Consider the following 22,899-nt stretch of genomic DNA (forward strand, 5'->3'; position numbering starts at 1 on the left):
TGGGGCTCCAAGGTATGATAACAACTTAGTTCCTTATGGCAGAGCACCTGCTTTCTCAATTGCCTCAATCTTTATCTCATTTGTTCTAAGTCCAAAGGATCAGTGCTGCCTATAAATCCAACAGTCTGCTGACTGCCTGGTTCTACCCTGGATTCATAGACATTCACAGGGCTTTTTCTTAATTTTCATTATTATGGTAGTATATGCATAAGTCACAAAAATGAACCAGGGGCAGCTGGGTGTTGGTGGATCATGCCTGTAATTCTAGCTCCTTAGGAGGCTGAGATCTTAGGATAGAAATCCAAAGCTAGCTCAGGCAGGAAACTCAACTGCTAAAAGGCCAGAAATGGTGCTGTGGCTCAAAGTGATAGAGTATTAGTGATAGAGTATTAGCTTTGAGCACAAAAGCTCAGGGACAGTGTCCTGAGTTCACACCCCAAGGACTGGTACACATGCTTGCATGCATGCACCCCCTACCCACCACACTCAAAAAACCAGTGCAAGGAGCTTGTGAAAACCAAGACTACGGCTGTTCTATCCTTCCTCTGATGTTTATTGTTTTTTGTTGTTTTTAGTTTGGGAAAGGGAACAGGGGTTCTGGCTCTTGAGACAGAATCTTAATTCCATGCTACCCTAGAATTTGTTGCTATGTAGCAGCAAAATCATGATCCTCATGCCTCAGTTCTTGAGGGTTGGGATTATAGGCATACACCACATGTGTATGCTTTATATTTTTAGGTCAACAGCAAAAAATAGTGTTCCCTTGTTCTTACTACCCCTAAACACACACATCTCCTTATTATCAACAGTCTTCACCATTCTGGTGTATTTATTGTAGTCATGAACCCACATTGACGTTATTATCACCTAAATTCCATTGTATTGGTCAAATGAAGAATGATGTGCATCCTCCATTGTATATACAGAGTATGCTCTCTACCTAAAATTCCTCTGTTCTCTGCCTAGTCATCCTTCCCTCCCTCTGGGGTGGGGGTTTCCATCTCCAAAATGTCATTCTCCAAATGACTCCTTTCACTTGTTAACATGTACTTATAGGTTCTACCTTGCTCTCTTCCTTTCCCTTGATTTCTAGCCATGGGGGTAAATAGTTTTGCTCTACCATTGCTCCCTGCATGATATAAGCTACAGGATCAACCCTGTGTATGTTTGTGCCAGTCCTGGGGCATGAACTCAGCACCTGTGTGCTTTCCTTGAGCTTTTTTGCTCCAGGGTAGTGCTCTACTACTTGAGCCATAGCTCCACTTCTGGCTTTTTGGTGGTTGACTGGACATAAGAGTCTCACAGACTTTCCTGGCTTGGCTGGCTTTGAACCTCAATCCTCAGATCTCAACCGTTGTGTAGCTAGGATTTCAGCTATAAGCTATAAGCCAAGAGCTGGAGGCTTATAGTTTAATAACTGTGTCCTTTGCTGTGCAAAAACTTTTTAGTTTGATGTAATCCCATTTGTCAAAGCTCTCTCCTGTTTGATGTGCCCCTGAGACTATATTCAGAAAGTTCCTGCTTGTGCCACTAAGTTCTAATTTTTCTCCTATTCCATCTTGTAGTAGTTTCCAAGTTTCAGATCTTACATTGAGATCTTTGATCCATGTTGAGTTGATATTGATGCAATGTGACAAACAGATCCAATTTTAGTTTTCTGCATATGGACATCCAGTTTTCCCAACACCAATTATTGAAAAGGCTATCTTTTTCAAACGTGTTTTTGTTTCCCTTGTCAAATAGCAGATAACTATAAGTATAAGAGTTTATTTCTTGGCCTTCTAGTCTATTTCATTGTTCTTCAGGCCTATTTTTATGCCAGTAATAAGCTGTTTTTGTTTACAGCTCTGTAGTAAAGTTTTAAGGTCTGGAATTGTGATATCTCCAGAATAGCTTTTATTGCCTTAAATTTCTTCAACTATCTGGAATCTTTCTGATCCCATGTGAATTTTTGGATTATTTTCTCTATCTCGGTGAATAATGACATTGGGATTTGGATGGATATTGCATTGATAAATAGTGATACTTCATGTTTTTAATTGTCAATCCCCTAATAGCATGTGATATGGGACAGTTTTTTATATGCTTATCTGGCTATCTGTTCTCATGTTTTATTCATTTTTAATCATGCTGTTTGTTTTCTCATAGTTGAAGTTTTTATTTTTTTTCTTATTTTTAGTAGTACTGAGTTTAGGACTCAGGGCCTTGTGTTTGCTAGGCATGCACCCTAACCCTACCATTTGAGTCACGTCTTCATCTCCTCATTGTTGAGTTTTAAGAGTTCTTTGTATGTATTGGATAACAGTTCTATATTAGATATGTCATTTGCAAATATTCTTTTCCAGTCAGTGGCTTGTCTTCTCATTTTCTTACACTGCAATTGTTTACTTTTTTACTTTTGTTTCAGTATTTAATCTTAAACTTAGTGCCACATACTCTCCTTTAGTCTTTGCATGCAAGGCTGGTACTCTACCACTTGAAGCCACATCTCTATTCTTGAATTTTTGCTGGCTAATTGAAGATAAGAGTTTCATAGACTTTTCCTGCCTGGGCTAACTTCAAACCTTGATCCTTAGATCACAGCCTCCTAAGTAACTAAGATTACAGTGTGAGACACTGGGTACCCACTGTAACTTTTTGAATATATACATTTTGTTGACTCTTGTTGTGATTGAAGAGAATTTAACCCTTAACCTTATACCTTTACCCTGTGTCATAATATCACTGTTTTTAGTTTCCTTTTTGGTTAGCACTTTTATTTTAATAATATATGTCATCTATATATCATGGTATTTTTTTTGTTTTTGTTTTTATTGATCCTGAGGTTTGAACTTGGGCCTGGGTTCTGTTCCTGAGCTCTTTTGCTCAAGGCTAGTCCTCTACCACTTTGAGTACAGTGCCACTTCTGGTTTTCTTTGGTTAATTGAACATAAGACTCTCATGGACTTTCTTGCCCAGGCTGGCTTTGAACCACAATCCTTAGATTTCAGTCTCCTGAGGAGCTAGGATTACAGATGTGAGCCACCAGCACCCAGCTTGTATTTCTTGTTTTGATAACTATATGTATTATCTTTAGCTCTTAATTTGTAACATAAGGGTGGATATTATTGCTACTCTCTGCCAGTTCTCTCCTCCTTGTTTTCTGTCTTTCAGTTTTTCTCCTGTGCTTTTTAATTTTTCTTACCTTCAAGGATGATAATATTCAGTTGTTCTAGAAAATAGTTATGCATGCTCTATATATAGGCCAATTTCAGTAGTACTGATTTCACTGTGACTTCATATATGTTCTTACCTGCAGAGTAAAATCATGTTACAGTTTTGTTAGGTGTGTTATGTAGTTCCTTGAATTTATGAACTTTCTTGAGTTTTTGCTATTTTTATCATATCCTATTTTTTCATAGTTTTTACCCAGTCAGATATTCTGCCAAAGAAACTTCCCTTTTGTGGCATTTTGTCCTCCCAATCTAGGCATGTTTTCCATACCTCTTTCTGTGCTGATGCTGCTACTTCCTGGGTCTCTTGCCTTCTTCCTCATTGATTTACTTCCTTGTTTTCTGGAGCACATACCCTCAAACAACTTAGTTAGAAGAGGTACTAGCAGTTTAAGTTTAATTTTCTCAGCTTTGCCACTTTATAATGTATTTTTTAAAAATTCTGTGGTTGATTTTATAGTTCAGTTGAATTGAAGTTCCATGTTGAAAATCATTTATTTCCTCTAAACTTTGAAGGCATTTGATTTGTTGCCTCCTGGAATTTAGTGTTACTAAAGAATGATGACAGCCAATCTCATTTTCAGTTTGTACTTGTTCACCAAACTGTTAGACATTTTTGGTCTTCTGAAGCATAATAAACACAAATCTCCAAATGGATTTTTTTTCATTCATTTTACTTGACTTGAGTTCTAGAAACTTGTATTCTTCAACACAGAAAGATTTTTTTCCCCTCTTTTTCCTTCTGATGGTACTAGGGATTGAAGTAGGGGGCTTTTTGCTTGTAAAGCAGGGTTCCACCATTTGATCCATGTCTTCAGCTTTCTTTTCCTACTTTTAGGTGGTGCTGGGACTTAAACTCAGGGCCTGTGCTCTTGATGAGCTTTTTTGCTCACAGTTGGTACTCTACAACTTGAATCATGCCTCTAGGTCTTTTGGCTGGTTAATAATAGATAAGAGTCTCAGGAATTTGTCTATCCAGGCTGGCTTCAAACTGAGATTCTCAGATCTCAGCCTTCTCAGTACCTAGAATTATAGCCATGAGCCACTGGCACATGACCCTCTAGTCCCTTTTTACAATGGTTGTTTTGAGGTAGTATCATGCTTTTATGTCTGGCTCTTCCTCTAGTAGATACACTTCCTATTGTTCTGTTACAGAGTCCATGAAGTTCTGCCTAAATGCTATATCTTTGATTGTTACTGTTCTCATAATTAAATTTTTGTATTCAACACTTCTTCCAGTTTAGAATATTTTCTGGGGTTTTACATGCTTTCCTTCTTGAGGAGATATGCTCTTCCAGCTTTAAGTCTCTGACCCAAATTCTTATTCTTAAACTCTAAGAAAAGTTTCCAGTGTTAACTCATTTCTGGACACGTTTGAAGAGTCTTTCCCTCATTATATAGTACATTTTTAACTTTGTGGTCTCAACAGCATGGAGACAGAGCAGATTTTCTGTGAGATTTCCAAATAGTAAGCATCAAAAACTTGCCTGTCTTCCTGGCTATATACACTGGTCTCAGTATTGAGCCAGCTCCCCTCCACTGCTTCAGTCCCTTTAAAGTCCTGTTTTTTTATTTATTTGTTTGTTTGTTTATTTATTTTTCAGTGACCCATTTCTGACTGGTACATTCTATTTTGTAGTTTTGTGTATGTTTGGAGATAAGTAACAGGCACCTTCATCTTTACATACCATACCTTTTTAAAATCTGGTATCTAGAAATGTCCTTGATTCTTCCATTCATGGTACAATCCATAGCCTCCTGTCCTGTCTGCATTCCTTTGTTTTCCTTGCTGTTAGGTGGAATAACTCTTCAAGCTTGGCAGTTCTTGTTTTTGGAACTAGCTTTACTTCCTGTTATCTTTCCTTTTCTTCTTCTCTATGTAGCTAAGAGTATACATCTTTTTTAGTTGTAAGAGAAGGTTTGCCTTCCCTTTGGTATGGTTCCAATTTTAATTCAGTTCTTCTTGGAAGAGATATCTTTTTCCTAATACTCTTACCAGGCAATCACCTGCATCTGTCTTTAATTTTCACTAACATTATGATTTGTCGTGGAGAGGGGAAGAAGTGGGGAAGAAATAACTCAGATTCAGACCAAAACCAGGAATATGCTGACTACTTAAGCCATCATCAGTCTGATGTAAATAGACCAGGGACTGATGCCATCCATGATAGAGACCTAAATGGTGTCTGTCAGCCTCCCCCTGACAGCTGCAAACTCCTCTGGCAGACATGCACCAGACTTAAAAAAAATACAAAAAACTAGAGAAAATTAAGCATGTTTAAATGCCATTCAGAAGCATCCAGTGGAAAAGGAATTTCTCAGGTCACAGGCTGTTGGGGATGTTCAGGATACTGACTGTAATGAACAGCGTGTGTTAAGAGCCAAGGAAAGTAAAGATGCACAAAGTTAGACACATTGACTAGGACAAGATTACACACTGAACCTTCTTGGAAGCCATCAGAAGTCTGAGGTTGATACAGCCTAGGGGAAAAACCACAGATGATGAAGAAGCATGGATAAGGTGTTAAAGTGACCTTATTAAAGTGTGTTCCAAGGGTGGGAAAGGCTGGGTTCAGGAAGACCTGGGAGAAAGTGGGTTCATAAATTTATACAGAACATCCTGAGGACCTGGAATAGATTCAGACCAAAACAAAAGAATAATGAACAATACAGGAACATTTCCAAAGATGCTAATGAGGTTTACTGGCCAACTGGTTATTTGCAAAAGGAAAGAGAAAGGAGTTTTCAGTGTGATTTGAAGTTTCTTAGAATAGCAGGACCAGAATGATGGGCACCATTGTTTGGCAAGAAGAAAAGGAATGAAGAAAAGAATAAAGTCCAGAAACTTAGTGGCCACAGAAGAGCTGAGAAGGTTGAAGAAAAAGGGGGAAATTAGACTTGGCAATATAGAAATTATTGGAACTCTTTGAGAAAAGAGTTATAGTTAAATGAAATCCAAGTAGGTAAGGTTCTTGGGAACTAAATTAGTGAATTGTTTTTCTGTGGAGAAAGCAAAGCAGCCACTTTGTGGGTGTGAAGATTATGAACTTTCATTTATATCTCCCTCCTCCCTCCTATCTTTCACGCAGATCAGTTATTACATGAAATTATCATTGGCTAATTCAAGGAAAAATTATTAACTTATTTTAAAATGTCATCATTTCCCTCATCTGGTCACTTTATAGAGAAATACCAAGAACACCCCAATGGTATATTCTTTGATACATATGAGGGTTGAAAAACAAACCACTAAAATACTTTATTTCCAGGTCATGAGAATCATCACTTGTTATAGGACTTAGTTACCTGGTACATAGTTTAAATGATCTCCACATTGATTCCTTTCCTTTATCCTCATCTCTCCTCTGTCTGTTTCTCTTTTACAGTACTGGAGATCAAACTCAGGATCTCCCACGGGCTAAGCATATGCTATATAACTGAGCTGCATCCCCAACCCTGCAATTGCTATTTTAAATGTACTCTTTTATGTGTGTGTGTACCGGAGTTTGTACTCAGGGCTGCAGTAAGGTTTTGCTGTTTTTTTAAAGCATTTTTGCTCAAGGCTGGGGCTCTACAACTTGAGCCACAACTCTACTTCTGGGATTATTTTTTTTATTTCTTTCTTCCTTTTTTTTTTTTTGCTGGTTTATTGGATGGAGCTAAGAGTCTCTTGGACTTTCTTGCTCTAGTTGGTTTCAAACCATGATTTTCAGATCTCAGCCTTCAGGTGTGTGCCACCAGTGCCCAGCTTAAATACACTTTTTATTCTTTAAAGAATATATATATATATATATATATTTTTTCCATTTTCTTATCTCTCTGCATGTTGCTATGATAGGGTTTTTTCTTCTTGTTTTGAGTTTATTTTTTTCTTTCTTTATTTTTTGTCAGTTGTGGAGCTTGAACTCTGTCTTGGGTGCTATCCCTCAGCTCTTCAGCTCAAGGCGAGCATTCTACTGCTTGAGCCACAGTGCCACTTCTGGTTTTCTAGTGGTTTATTGGTGATATGAGTCTCACAGACTTTTCTACCCAGGCTAGCTTTGAACCGTGATCCTCAGATCTCAGCCTCCTGAGTAGCTAGGATTATAGGCATGAGGCACTGGTGCCCAGCTTATTTTTGTTTTTGTTGAGACATGATCTTACTATATAGCTCAGGCTGGCCTCAAACTCTTTTTTTTTTTTTTTTTTTTTGTCCAAACTCTTGATCCTCCTGCCTCAGCCTTCTGAGAGCTGTGATTGTAGATAAGAGCAACCAAGCTCAGCTTGTTTTCAATTTTTTAGATACTGGGTTTTGTTTGTGTGTGTGATACTAGGATTTTCAACTTGAGGACTTCTGCTAGGCAGATGCTCTACCACTTGAGCTGTAAACACCTCCCACCCAGCTCTTTTGCTTTAATTATTTTTCAAATACAGCCTTACATCTATGCCTGAGCCAGACTGGACTGCAGTCTTGCTATTTATGTTTCTGCATAGCTGGAATGACAGGCATGTATCATACATACACAGCTTTTTGTTGGTTGAAACAGGGTCTTATGTACTTTTTGCCCAGGTTGCCTGAGACTGCAATCCTTCTTCACCAGGATCCTGACAGCTATAGTTACAGGTGTAAACCCACTGTACCTACAGCAAGTTTATTTTAATTGTCCAATTAAAATTCTATATATTTATCATGTCTAATATGTTTGTAATGTGTTTTTACTTTGGAATGCTACATTGAGCTTTTTAACACACATACATTACTCCCTTTTTTGTGTGTTGTAAGAATACTTAGTCTAGAGGCTGGGAAGGTGGCTCAGTGGTAGAGCGCTTGCCTTGCATGCATGAGGCCCTGGGTTCAATTCCTCAGTACCACATAAGCAAAAAGAAAAAAGCCGGAAGTGGTGCTGTGGCTCAAGTGGTAGAGTGCTAGCCTTGAGCTGAAGAGCTGAGGGACAGCGCCTAGGCCCAGAGTTCAGGCCCCACACCTGGACCAAAAAAAAAAAAAAAAAGAAGAATACTTAGTCTACCCTTAATAATTAAAAAAATTTTTTTTTGGTGCTAGTTCTAGGGCTTGGACTTAGGGCCTGGGTCCATGAGCTTCTTTTTTTGGGTCCGGTCGTGGGGCCTGAACTCTGGGCCTGAGTGCTGTCCCTCAGCTCTTCAGCTCAAGGTTAGCGCTCTACCACTTGAGCCACAGCGCCACTTTCTTTTTGCTTATGTGGTGCTGAGGAATCAAACCCAGGGCCTCATGCATGCAAGGCAAGCATTCTACCACTGAGCCAACTTCTTAGCCCGTCCATGAGCTTCTTTTGCTCAAGGTTAGAGCTTTATCACTTGAGTCAGAGCTCCACTTTCATCTTTTGGGGGTAATTTATTGGGGAGTCTCATAGACTTTCCTGCCCAGGCTGGTTTCAAACCTTGATCCTCAGATCTCAGACTCCTAAGTAGCTAGGATTACAGGTGTGAGCCACTAGCACCTAGCTACTCTTAGTAATTTTGAAGAACTTCATACATTGCTGTTAACAATAGTCTTCATAATGTACAAAAGATCTCTTGATATTATTCCTAATATCTTACTGAAATTTTATATTTTATGTCTTTGACCCACATTTCTTTAACTTTCCCCCAGACTCAGCCCCTGATAACTACATTTTACTTTCTGCTTCCGTGACTTAAATTTTATTAGATTCCATATCCAAGTAACTACATGCAGTATTTGCCTGGCTTATTTCATTTAATAATGTCCTCCAGGTTTATCCATATTGTCACCAGTGACAGAATTTCATCTTTTTAAAGGTCAAATATTACTCCATTAGCTGGGCGCTGGTGGCTCACGCCTGTAATCCTAGTTACTCAGGAGGCTGAGATCTGAGGATTGCAGTTCAAAGCCAGCCCAGGCAGGAGATACCGTGAGACTCCTATCTCCAATAAACCACCAGAAAACCGGAAGTGGCGCTGAAGCTCAAGTGGTAGAGCGCTCGCCTTGAGCTGAAGAGCTGAGGGACAGCGCCCAGACCCAGAGTTCAAGCCCCATGACCGACCAAAAAAAAAAATACTCCATTATATGTGTGTGCACACAGGTACACTGTGTATGAACATATGTTTGTATACATGTATACACATACGTGCTAGGATAGACATGACATGTTGATTCCTTCTTTTGGCTGTTTGAATAGTGCTGCTGGAATGAAAATGGGAGTAGAGATGTTTCTTGAACATGCTCTCTTCATTTCCTTTATATGCATGCCCTAAGTGAGATTGGTGAGTTCATATGTTTTTCTTTTTCTTTTTTGAGAAACCTCCTTACTCTTCTTCATTACAATTTACATTCCTATCAAAAGTATACACATCCTTACCAGCACTTAACTTTTATTTTTATTTTTATTTATTTATTTTTTTTGGTCGGTTGTGGGGCCTGAACTCTGGGCCTGGGCACTGTCCCTCAGCTCTTCAGCTCAAGGCTAGCGCCCTACCACTTGAGCCACAGCGCCACTTCCGGCTTTTTTCTGCTTATGTGGTGCTGAGGAATTGAACCCAGGGCCTCATGCATGCAAGGCAAGCACTCTACCACTGAGCCAACTTCCCAGCCCCCCTTTTATTGTTTTTATGATGGCTATTCTGGCAAGTGTAAGTAAGATCTCATTGTGGTTTTGATTTGTACTTCCTTTATTAGTAGTATATTTTATGTCTTTAGGCACTTCCTGTTTTTAAATTTATTGCATAAGTGTAATTGTAAAAAAAAAAACCCAACACAACAGTAAAATTCCTACCACCAGCATTAATACTCAACTATTCTCAATACTATGTTTCTTTTTCAATTATATGTTCTTTTCTGAGGACTGGAAGAAGAGGGGGGGATGGTGGGGAGGGAGGGAGGGAGGGAAAGAGGGAAGAAGGGAGAGGGAGGGGGAGAGGGAGAGGGAGAAAGTGGAGTGAGGGAGAAAAGAGGGAGAAGGAGAGAGAGATAGATAATGTAGTTGATACGCTTTTCTATTTGAGTTCTCCCATCCCAATCTAATAAATGACTGGAGAGAGAGAGAGTGAAGAAGTACATGGAAAGGAAGAAGGAAGGAAGAGAATCCTTAATTTAGTGATAGACCCACAAGTTTTCCTGTTGGACCGTAGTTATGATGAAATTCTGTTATCTCCTAGGTTTTATTGTGGCCTTTGCCAAGATGACTTCATTCTAAAGAATTGGCATTAAGAAAATGTTTTATTGTTTAATGGTCTTCATCTTCATTTTGTAAGAATAATTACATCCTTTCTCCATTGAGTAATTTAATATGATGCAACTAAAGCATCTAAATGCCCAAATGTTGTAAACATCTATAGTATTCATTGTCTCTAGAGCTTAATTTGAAAAAGCAAATTTAATAACCACAGTTTCTACATGTTAATAATGACAGTTTAGTCCTTATTATGCCAAAATTTCCAAAGGACTGAGTGGTAGATGTGTAGCAGGGGGTATCTTTGCTCCTCCTCATAGCTCAGTGTCAGATTTTTGGATTAATAGCTGCTTCTGGCTCCCAACAGACTTTACAGTGGGTTTGGTGCAACTAAACCAGGCTAGGTTGTGAATCCTAGTGTTACCTTTTGGTGAATTAAGTATCAGAAAAAGATAATTAATCCTTAACTTCCTGGCTAGTACACAAAATGATGTTACTAGAAATTTAGGGCATCTAAGTTAACTTCAGTCCTTGCCTTTGGCAAGAGAATTCCAACAAGATGTGAACATAGTAAAGGTGATAAGAAAGTTTATTAGAGAAGAAATATGGCAGAGAAAGAGAGTATATAGCATAGACGTCTATGCCACAGGAAGACAGACCTTTCGCCCCACCTCAGCCAACTTGCACCATCTTCCTTGTTGCAGAGATTGGTCTTGGGTTAAATAGGGAGGATATAAATCCTTGAAGAAGGCTTTCTGATCTGTAGGTCTCCTTTCTATTTCCCTGTAAGTCCTTGACGCCAAAGATGTAAAGCCCCACTGGGTGCCAGTGGCTCCCACCCTAATCCTAGCTACTCAGGAAGCTTAGCTACTAATCCAGTGCCAGCCTGGGCAGGAAAGTCCACGAGACTCTTATCTCATTTAACCACCAGAAAACTGGAAGTAGCACTGTGGCTCAAAATGATAGAGTGATAGCCTTGAATGAAAAAGCTCAGGGACAGTGCCCAAGTCCTGAATTCAAGCCCCACGACTGACAAAAAAAAAAAAAAAAAGAAGAAAAGAAAAAAGAAAAGAAAAAAAGGGATAAAAGAGATTTAGAGCCTCATCTTTATTTCATCATTCTTTTGTCCTTCCTACTTTATCGTTCTTCTTTTCTTCTGCTGCTGCTGTTCATGGGGCCTGAACTCAGGGCTACTGTCCATGAACTTCTTTTGCTCAAGGCAGCGTTCTAACATTTGAGCCACTTCTGGCTTTTTCTGAGTAGTTTATTGGAGATAAGAATGTCATGAGGTCTGGGAAGGTGGCTCAGTGGTAGAGTGTTTCCCTTGCGTGCATGAGGCCCTGGGTTTGATTCCTCAATACATAAATAGTAAAAGCCGGAAGTAGCTTGATAGCTATAGCCTTGAACTGAAGAGCTCAGGGACAGCACCCAGGCCCAGAATTCAAGATCCAAAACTGACCAAGGGAAAAAAAAAAAGAATGTCATAAATTTTCATGTCCTGGCTAGCTTCGAATCAGCCTCCTTTTTTTTTTTTTTTTTTTCCATTTCAGCCTCCTTTAGTAGCTAGGATTACAGAGGTTAGCTACTGATGCCTGGCTTCTTCATTCTTTTGTAGCCCCCTGCCCCTGTTTTGTTGTCAGGCAGGTTTTAGTTTATAAGCTTATCCTGCCATCTGCAAGTTGTATAGGCACAGTTCCCCGATTGCCTGCCTTTCTACTGACTCCTGCCATTAGCACCAGGCTGCTTCAGTCTCAGTATCCATCCTCCTACACCCCTTTTCTATACTGTAGAGAGCTACAACTAGGTAACTACTTCTAGGATCCTTTATTATCAGAGAGTCCTCCCACCAACCCTATATTGCTGCAATCAGTCAGCCTTGACTCTTCCAGAGGTTTTTGTGTTTGTGAAATAAGTCCAGAGTTTTCCTTTTCCCATAATCTTCAGAGTGGGCTTCAGTGTTGGAACATAAGGGAGACGGGTGTCTGGTTTTTTTCCCCCTTACACCTTATATTTGCTGTTATAAGTAATCTAAATTCTGTTTCATTTCCTTGTCATTTAAATCATTATAACCTTTACAATTGATGCATAGTTATCTGTACTCATTCTTTTTTTCTCATAATACAAATGAATACATCATTTCTATCGATGTTAAAAGTGATACATCATTGGATCTGATCTGTTTCTCTTCAGTATGATTCTTGTCTTCTGATTTCTTGTTGTTGTTATTCTTGTGATGTTTGGGATCAAACTCAAGGCATTGCAAACAAACACTAGGCAAGCACTTTACCCAAAGCTACATCCTTAACCTTCCAATTTCATTTTGTGGCTGTTGTTGGTACTGGGATTTGAACTCAAGGCTTCATGCCTTCTTAGCAAGCATTCTACAGCTTGAACTCTATCCCTACCCACCCCACATATTCTTTTTGCTTTAGTTTCCTCTTGAGGTATTATGCTTTTGGTAGCCTCGGATTTCAATCCTCCAACTTCCACCTCCTGAGTAGATAGATGGTTGGTGTGTGACACCATACCCTCTTCTGCTTTCTCAAAGTTATATTCCTAGTCAAAACATATTAACAATGTTTTCTATAAGTTTTTATAGAGAAATGCATATTTCTCTATAAAACATATTTTGTCAAAAGGCTGTTCTTCAGTTGCCAACATTATCAGTGCAGATGCATTAAATTGTAAGTTCAGAAAACTCAGTTCAGGATGACTACAGAAAGTATATGTAAAAAAAAAAAAAAAGAAAGTATATGTATTGGCAACAGTCCATCCTCTAAATTGTTTTGCTTTCACAACTCAGTGATGTCATTAAGAATTTGGTTTTCTGGTGGGGGGGGGGGAGGATGGGAAGGGATGGGAAGGGGAAACAAAGGAGGAGGCTACAATGCTTGATAAGAAATGTACTCATTATCTTGCCCATGTAATTGTAACCCTCTGTACAGTATTTTTACAATAAAAAAAAATTTGGTTTTCTTGCCAGGCACCAGTGGCTCACACCTGTAATCCTAGCTACTCGGGAGGCTAAGATCTGAGGATCATGGTTCAAAGCCAGCCTGGGCAAGGAAAGTCTGTGAGACTCTGATCTCCAATAAACCACTAGAAAACCGAAGTGGTGCTGTGGCTCAAGAGGTAGAGCACTCATCTTGAGCTGAAGAGTGCAGAGACAGCGCCCAAGCCCAGAGTTCAAGCCCCACGACCGACCAAAAAAAAAAAAAGAATTTGGTTTTCTTTATACTCTTTTTGGGGGGTGGGGGACCGGTTGTGGGGCTTGAACTCTGGGCTTGGGCGCTGTCCCTCAGCTCTTCAGCTCAAGGCTAGTGCTCTACCACTTGAGCCACAGCGCCACTTCTGGCTTTTTTCCCAGGGCCTCATGCATGCAAGGCAAGCGCTCTACCACTGAGACACCTTCCCAGCCCCTCTTTATACTCTTCTGTCTTGAGTCTTACCTTTCTTTTATGAGGGAGAGGTGGATGCCCTTTTACTTTATTGATTGATTGATTGATTGTGGTACTGACATTTAAACTCAGGGCCCAAGTGAAGCATTCTACCACTTGAGTCTTACCTCCAACTAATGTCCATTGATCTTAATTGAGGTGTGTGCCTCTGCCTTGAACCAGCAGTTGTAGCTGAGATTTGTTCTTGGAAGCTCAGACTAGGAGTCAGCTTTTCCTCACCTGCAGGGCTGTGGGAGGAGGCACAAAAACCCGTGGGTACTGGGTTGGCTATCCAGAGGAGGAGGAAATGGATGAAGGGTGACAGCCCCTATCCTCATGCCATGTGTTTTGAAGTCATTTGGTTTTCATTATATAAGTGCTTGCTCTTTTTTTTTTCTTCATTTTTTTTTCTTTTTCTGTCTTTAGGGGCTGTTCCAACAACCAAACGGACAGGCATTCCAGCTCCACGGGACCTCTCAGTAGCTATCTCAAGAGAGAGATCTGTGCCACGTGGTTCCTCCAATCCTAAGAAATCAGGGTCCAGTCCAACTTCCTCCTGCACGCCCACTCCTACCAAGCACCTGAGGAACACTTCTGCAAAACCCAAGCAAGACCATGAAGGTGGAGAGAAGGCTGTGCTCGAGTCCCAGGTTCGGGAACTTCTGGCAGAAGCCAAAGCCAAAGACAGTGAAATCAACAGACTTCGAAGTGAACTAAAGAAATGCAAAGAGAGAAGGGCTTTGAGCACTGAGGGGACTGATGCTTCAGACCCAAGTGCAGATGGAACAATTGCTCCACCAGGTGACATAGAACCTTTGGTAAGAGCCCTTGAGGAGAAGAATAAGACCTTTCAAAAAGAGCTTGCTGACCTAGAGGAAGAAAACCGGGCCTTGAAGGAGAAACTGACTTACCTTGAGCAGTCACCAAATTCAGAAGGAACAGCAAGTCACATTGGTGACAGCAGCTGCCCAACATCCACAACTCAAGAGTCAAGCTTTGGAAGCCCAACTGGAAATGAGCTGTCAAGTGAGACTGATGAGTACAAAAGAAACACACATGGGAATGCATTGAAGACATCGGGTTCTTCAAGCAGTGATGTTACCAAAGCTTCATTGTCACCAGATGCCTCTGATTTTGAGCACATCACTGCGGATACCCCATCTCGGCCCCTGTCTTCCACTAGCAACCCTTTTAAGAACTCAAAGTGTTCCCCTGTGGGGAGCTCCCCAAACAACACAAGCGAGCTGTCCCTGGCTTCTCTTACAGAGAAAATACAAAAGATGGAAGAGAATCAGCACAGCACCACAGAAGAGCTGCAGGCTACTCTGCAAGAATTATCAGACCAGCAGCAAATGGTCCAGGAACTGACAGCTGAGAATGAGAAGCTGGTGGATGAGAAGACAATTTTAGAGACATCCTTCCACCAGCATCGAGAGAGGGCAGAACAGCTAAGTCAAGAAAATGAGAAACTCATCAATCTTTTACAAGAGCGAGTAAAGATTGAAGAGCCCAGCACCCAGGGAGGAAAAATCCTTGAACTAGAGCAGAAGTGCACAGATATTCTTGAGAATAGTCGCTTTGAAAGAGAGAAGCTGCTCAACATTCAGCAGCAGCTTACCTGTAGCTTACGGAAGGTTGAAGAAGAAAACCAAGGAGCTTTAGATAGGATTAAACACCTGAAGGAAGAAAATGACAAACTAAATGGGTTTCTGGAACGAGAAAGGTGTAACAATAGTGTGATGGCCAAAACTTTGGAAGAATGTAGAGTTACCTTGGAAGGCTTGAAGATGGAGAATGGGTCCTTGAAGGCTCATTTGGAGAGTGATAAGCGAAAGGCTACAGAAACCAGTAGTATCGAAGGCCAGACTACAGAGAACTGCGAAGTTCAGGAGATGTTGAAAGCAGCAAGAGCTGAGAAGGATCAACTAGAACTGTCTTGTACTGAGCTCAGACAAGAATTGCTAAAGGCAAATGGTGAAATTAAACATGTCTCAAGCCTGCTAGCCAAGGTAAGAAGAGAGATGTCTTTACAGGCATCTGTGAGTCCTTGTTAGCATTTCTCTTTGTTAGCATTATCTTTGTTATAAAACAAAGATAATCATTTGTTGAGTCAATTTTCCCCTTAAATCTTGCATTCTAGCTCAAAAAAGACCTATTGGATTTCAGAGAAGCATTGGGAATTCACAAGTGAAATATCCCAAATTTCTGACTACAGGCATTCAAGATTGAGTGGGAATGTAATAAACAGTATCAGTGATGTAGTAATAAAGAATATCCTATTCTAGAGAGTATGGCTAAGGCTAGCACATTTACCTAGCATGCATAAGGCCTTGGGTTTGATTTCCAACACCACAAAAACAATAAGATAAAATAAATTTAGAACCATCATGTCTGTACATATTATTAAATTTTTTGAGCCTATTCTTATCATCAAATACTCTTTTAAACATTGTTTTAAAGCCAGATACTTATTTTATATTCACCAGTTCCCTGTTGTTGAACATATGTGCATTACTAGATGTTTATGTTCTCTCTGGTCTTTCAATACTGTAAATACATTTTTGATATCTCTCTGATTATTTCTTTAGGAAAAATTCCTAGACGTTGACTTAGTGAGTCAAGGAGTATAAACATTTTTAAAGACTTTAACACATCCAGCCAGATTACCCTCCAAGAAAGATTATGCCAAGTTGTTCTCAACCAGCAGTTCATGAGAATACTTGTTTCCCTGAGCTCTTGCCAACTCTTGCTATTAAATTATGTCATCAAATCTGTTAATCATTTCCTTTAATTTTTTTTCTTTTTAGCTTGGAGCCCAAATAAATAATCACTTCTTTCATTTTTAATAACCCTTTGATTGGTCTGGAATTTTATTATTTGATGCAAGATTGGAAGTGATTATATGATATTTTGCCCACCTCACAGAGTAGTGCTGAGAAAGATTCAGAAGATGGATTCCTATTCTGTGTTCTCCATGTTCTGAGTTTGTGGTTTGGAGATAGGTTAAAAACCTCTTTCCCCTTTATTTTGGGGTCATCAGTATTTCAAAACATAGTTTTATATCATGAGCTTCCAAGGACAAAACTTTTCTCTACTGCTCCTTCTGTTTTAGGATTAGTCAGTTGTGCCCTGCATTTGGCTGATGGTCTTAGTAGTAGGTTATGTTAGGAACTTTTATTGTCTATGTTCTAAATTCAAAGATATTTTATTGAAGATAATTGAAGCAATTTTATTAGAGATTACTAGCCAGGAACTTGTTCAAATTGTAGATTGATAAATTAAACTTTTCATTTAGTAACTTTGCAAAAAAAGACTGCTTTTTTTTTCTTAAATAATACTCATTGTCATGTTACAAAGTGTTCAGTTTCCTAGGTGGACCTTCACAAAAGTCTCCTCTCAGTTCCTCATCTAGCTCTTTGGTACTGTGATTGGCATTATATTAAATACAGGTGTCAATATTTGGCCCATTAAAATAATTTGAGGCTGAAGATGGCTTAAGTGGTAGAGCACCTGCTTAGCAAGCTTGAAGCCCTGGTTCAGACCCTAATACTGTCAAGTTGTTTTTCACTGATCATAAAATTATGTATTTGTTACAAAAGAATTAGAAAATACAGGAAAGTATAGAAAAGAAAGAATTGCCAACATTTTGTGGTATATCCTTTCAGACTGTTTCTCAGTGTCTTACTTTTGGCGTGTGTATAAATCTGTATTGACAGGATTATGATGATCTTTTTGTTCATAAAAAAAGAGTATATTTATTTTTATTTAATGAATACAATGGACTAGTTAGATTAATTTATAAATTATTTTTCCTTTATTAGTTATTCTTGAAAGAATTTTTTTTGCCAGTCCTGGGGCTTTAACTCTGGGCCTTGGCTCTGTCCCTGAGCTTCTTTCTACTCAAGTAGTAGAGCTAGTGCTCTACCACTTAAGCCACAGCGCCATTTTGGTGTTTTCTGAGTAGTTTATTGGAGATAAGTCTCATGGACTTTCCTGCCTGGGCTGGCATTGAACCAGGATCCTCCTGAGTAGTTAGGATTACAAGTGTGAGCCACCAGCATCTGGTATGAACTTGCCCTTTTTATAGCTTTGCCTGAATCTAGAGTTTTGTTGTCTAAATTTAATCTGCTTGGAGGAAAATGAAAATATTTGCCTTGTCTTAAGAGTTCAAACTACCTATATACTTAAAGTCAAGCTATTAGAATTGGTACAAAATCAAGCTGTTATTCATATATTCCAAGTCTTATTTCCTGAATTATCAAATACTAAGTGGGATGTAACAATTTAGCCAGTGCTTAGGTGAGATGTGAGGCATAGTGCCATGTAGGGCTTCTTTTATATATATAATAACCCTGATCTGAGCTTGCTCTGCTTTGTGTGAACAGAAGTGTAGTCTTGTATTGCAGTCAATTTGTAACTTACACTAATCATCCTGCTCTTTTATATTAACATAGAAAAAAAAACCCAGACCTCCTAAACAGATGGTCTTGGCCTACTTTCTGTTAGTAATTTATAAAGAAAAAGGTTTAGTTTGGCTCTCAGTTCCAGAAGTCAGGAAGTATAAAACTAGGCATCCACATGTGGTGAGGGTGCACAGTGGAGGGAGAAGCTGTAGCATGTGACAAAGTATGTAGGTAAGAGTGAGGAAAGATGCCAAGTATGCTTTAAAACAATACCTTGAGGGATTCATTCAGCCAGAGCACCTGTGAGATACTCTTAATCCACACATGAGGACAGAGCCCTCTAGCCTCACCACCTCTAAAAGGCCCTGCCTCCCAAGACCACTCCATTGAGAGTGAGATTTCAGCATGAGTTTGCTTGTGGACAAACAATATACAAGCTATTGCTGAGACAGATAGTTTAGTGTATGCCCACGGCAGACTATCAGCTAAGCCACCAGCAGAAGATAGTACTAGAGGCATCTGTAGCCTAAAGGACATTAGGAACACTTTAGCATAGACCTATCATATAGGGTAAAATGTATATTACAAATCCTTATGTAATGCCAGATGACTAATCTCATTTCCTTGGACCTCTCTGCATGGCACAGTGTTGGATGAAATTGTGATGGTGGATAGTTTCAGCCTTGTACCAAATTCATCATTAAGTATGTTTGTGGTAGGCATTTGGTACATGCTGTTTATTATCTTATCCACATATTTTGCTGTTGAGTGTCTTGTTTTTAAATAAGAGAATTGAATTCTTTTCTTCTTCACTTCTTGGTCTTTGGTGAAAATCAAATGTGATTTTTTTTCCACATTTACTGACATGATGTTATTTTGTTATATCACGATATAGTTTTTCTCTTTCAATTTGTTATTGAGGTGAATTACAACAGATTTTCTAAGGCAAGCCAGTGTTAACTCATCCTGGCATTCCTGGTGTGAATCTTAATTCTTCAGTCATTTCATTTGACATTTTTAAACCCAGGACTGTCATACATAGTCATTGCAGGCATCAGTCAGAGTGACTTTTATTATCCCCAGTTTTCCTGTCTCAGGGTAAGTCTTCAGGGGTCCCTCTGCTGGTCCTTCCTGTAACTTTTAGTCTCAGCTCCAGGGACACTTTTTCAGAGATGCTTTGAGTCCTGTGGGGTCACTGTCTCACAGACCCAAGTTCTCTCAATAAATTACATCACCCTACATCAGTGAGGATCATTGTGAAAGCCCCCCTGGTTTCCTTGGCAGGTGGTAGTGAATCTGATAGGGAAAACTTTGTGCCTTTGGAAACATTTTTCCTGCCTGGAGGAGACTGGGCTACATGCCAGTTGGATAAGGTTATTTAAGCAAAGATTTGGAAATTTCAGTTATTTTCAACTCCCAAAATTTACCCATTTCTGGCTACAAAGTGTCCTCTCTCTGTTGAGACTGCCCTGGGAGGAAGGCATATGGAAACTTTCATAAGCAAACCTTGTTTACTGGCTTCCCTTGTACAAGGCAAGAGGAGGTAGAAGTCAACAGGAATCTTGGAGGTGGCAGTTTGGGAAAAGGCCTACCAATCCTTCTCTAGCCAGCCTGGGATGTTGTATTCATGGACTTGGGGGATCTGCCATAGCCCTAACAAGGCTGTGTATCAGAAGCTGATGCTCACTAAGATTAAACTACACTGCCAGAATGCCTTGTGCATTCAGGACCTGGGTGCTGTTGCTGAGCTTTTTTGCTCAAAGCTAGCACTCTACCACTTGAGCCACATCTCCTCTTCTGGCTTTTTTTTTTTTTTTTTTTTCTGGTGATTCATTGAAGAGTCATGACTTGCCTCGGCTGGCTTTGAACCACAATTCTCAAATCTCAGCTTCCTGCATAGCTAAGATTACAGATGGGAGCCATTGGTACCTGGTTTCGTGACACACATTTTTATTACAAAATGTAAAGTCACTTAAGCTATAATTCCAAGTTTATTTCCTCTTATGTAAAGTTTCAGCATTGTAGTTTCTTACACGCACCTGATAAATATTTATCAGATGAATAAATGAATGAGTGTAAATCAGAATTCTGCAACAGAATTAGGAGAGAGGCTATAATAATTTTTCTCAGTATATTAAAAGCATAGCTAACATTTTAGTCATTACGTGTCATAGGTACTGTTTAGATAGATTAAGGAAGATTCCACCTTCTCCAAGAGATTACTTAATTTTTTTATTCTGTAAGAGCATTAGCTAGGGGTTAAGTACTAGATGGAATAACATTCTTCTTCTGGAGAATGTTGATTTTTTTTAATTGGATCATGGTTATAAGCACTTCTTAATGTTTTTAATCATCCTTTTAAATGATTAAACCTGTTTCACGTTGGTGAGAGTAAGCACAATTGCTTGATTGACAATTTTCAAATCCTTTCCTCCTAGAGACTCCCTCAATCCCCACACCAGCCTCCTTCACAGTAATGACTGCCCTGGAACTGCCCCCCAGGTTGAGCAGAAACTAGGGCGAGACCAGGGACCATTATTGTTGGCCACCATGTCCAGCTGTGCTGCCTCTTCTCTTCTAAAGTCCCCTCACAGGCAGCAAGCAATTGCAGTCTTAGCTTCTTCTCTATGGAAACCAGAAGACCTGTCAAGCAGCCACTTTTTCAGAGATCTGGTGGACTGTATCATAATAACTAGGGCTGCTTTAAATATCTCAATGCGGTCTTTCATCATTCTCTGCCATTGTAGATTATTTGTATTGGTCCTCAACATGATTTTGTTGAATGGACAATATAATCACCAAGTTCACTAAAAATCCAGGCAAAGTGACAAAATTAGTGATGAAAAGCACTTTCCTAGCCTATGTGAAGCCTTGAGAGAATACCCAACACCACAAAGCAAAATATAAGTAAAGGATAAGTATCTTATATAAGAAACAATTAGAGAGTTTATTTTACAAACCAGATTTCTCCCTATTGGCAACATCACCTACCCACTTCCCTTGCTGTTTTGTATATATTTTTAATGATACTGGAATTTATTATAATGACCTATGTTTGCTGAGGTCTCTGTGGTATTGGTGTGTGACTATTTGGATGAAAATACGAACAAAGGTTTGTTATACTTAGCTAAAGAGAGCTGGATAGATGCACCTTACAGAGATATTCACTGTAGTCAAATAATCCAATGGTAAAACCATCATGGCCAAGAAGGTAGGTGTGTGTGTGTGTGTGTGTGTGTGTGTGTGTGTGTGTGTGTTTGTGTATGCACGCATGCACAAACGTGGCATCACAGTGCTCTGAAACACACTGTTCTGTAATAGCTGCTGAACGCACCCAACTAAAGTGTCTGTCTAGGATTCATTCTTGCCAAGAAGTCATGACATCCCATATCTACTCCATCAGGAAAATGAAGGCCCAGGTCTTCCCTTTATGAACAGGGTACCAGAGAGCATTCTCAGTTGGGAACTCCTGAGGCATTAGCTCTGTTCTTCATGTAAGAACCTCACAGTTTTGTCTCTCTCAGATTCTACTTCCTTGACTCTCCCACTATGAGGATTCCGAGAACACTTCTCATCAAATCTCCTGCACACATTTATTTCCAAGTCTTTCTTGTAGCACCTAGCCAGTGATAGTATTTTTCCCCAAGTTCAGTCAGTGTTTGATAAGCTGGATGAAAGTGGTGACACTTGCTTAGATTCTAGCTGGGTTTGATTGGCAGATCACAGAACAGCTTCTGTGGCCAGCTGCTTTTGGTAATTGCCTCAGTCAGGTGGGCTCTCATTGCCCGCTCTGGGATGCTCAGGTATCCTGGAATATTGGTTTGGATCTGTCTGTAATGCAGTTTCAATGGCTCCATTTGATTTTTAAAGATGTGTGATGCCTACAGTGATTTCTCTTTTCATGAGAGATATTGAAAACTATGTTGCTGGATGTCAGTGTTAATGTACAGAAAAGCTGAATTCAAAAGTTTGCCTTGGCTGCCAGTAGAGATGTTCATGACACAAAAAGGCAGCCTAGAACTCTATTAATGATAATGGAAGTATAGGGGTTTGGTCCCAGCTGTTTCTTTAAAAAATAGTTTTATTATCTTTAAGTAATTGTACAAAGGAGTTGCCATTCAGCAAAGCAGTTTATGAACACAGTGTGTCTTGATCTATGTCACCTCTTTCAATATTTTCACCCATCCCTCCCAACCCACCCCTTCCCTCACTTTTCCTCATTTTGTAGGATATATATTGAATTTTTTGCCATTTAACAAAGCAGCTTATGGATACTAACAAAGCAGTTTATGAATACAATGTATCTTGATTAGCTATTTCTTTTCAAGTGATTTAATCTGCCCCCCCAACCATTAGTCCCTCATTCTAGTCTGTAAATTTATTTTGAACCCACAGCAATCCCAAAAAGTCATATACACAGTACTGGACTCCAAGTGATATGCCTCTGGCTGAAGATTCCAGGACATGGAGTTAGCCAACCAGCTCTGCAGAAAGCCACATGTGGGACTCAAAGCCTTCTGTTGCTGCTTTGAGACACCAGCCTTCTAGTAACTAAAGTGCAGCAACTCTTGCTCCTTAAAATCATCATCTATTTCATGGAAAGTAGCTATTATTGGGATGTAGGACTTATGGCCTTTTCCACAAATTATGATTTTCTTGATCAAATAGACTTATTTATATTATTCTGTCTTATATACACATA

At 39.5% G+C, this 22,899-nt stretch overlaps 1 protein-coding gene across 9 annotated transcripts in view; it reads left to right on the forward strand.

The window, feature by feature from the left end:
- The window catches only part of Specc1 (sperm antigen with calponin homology and coiled-coil domains 1), a 246,676-nt gene that overhangs the window by 135,402 nt on the left and 88,375 nt on the right, over positions 1-22,899 (forward strand). For all 9 annotated transcript variants that reach the window (XM_042673715.1, XM_042673718.1, XM_042673720.1 and 6 more), the window contains one exon: positions 14,221-15,803. In XM_042673715.1, the coding sequence (XP_042529649.1) occupies positions 14,221-15,803 (1,583 nt within the window). The remainder of the gene's footprint in view (positions 1-14,220; positions 15,804-22,899) is intronic.

The sequence above is a fragment of the Dipodomys spectabilis genome, unplaced genomic scaffold, assembly GCF_019054845.1.
Source record: "Dipodomys spectabilis isolate Male_0828 unplaced genomic scaffold, ASM1905484v1 ptg000018l, whole genome shotgun sequence".
In the NCBI taxonomy this organism is placed as follows: Eukaryota; Metazoa; Chordata; class Mammalia; order Rodentia; family Heteromyidae; genus Dipodomys; species Dipodomys spectabilis.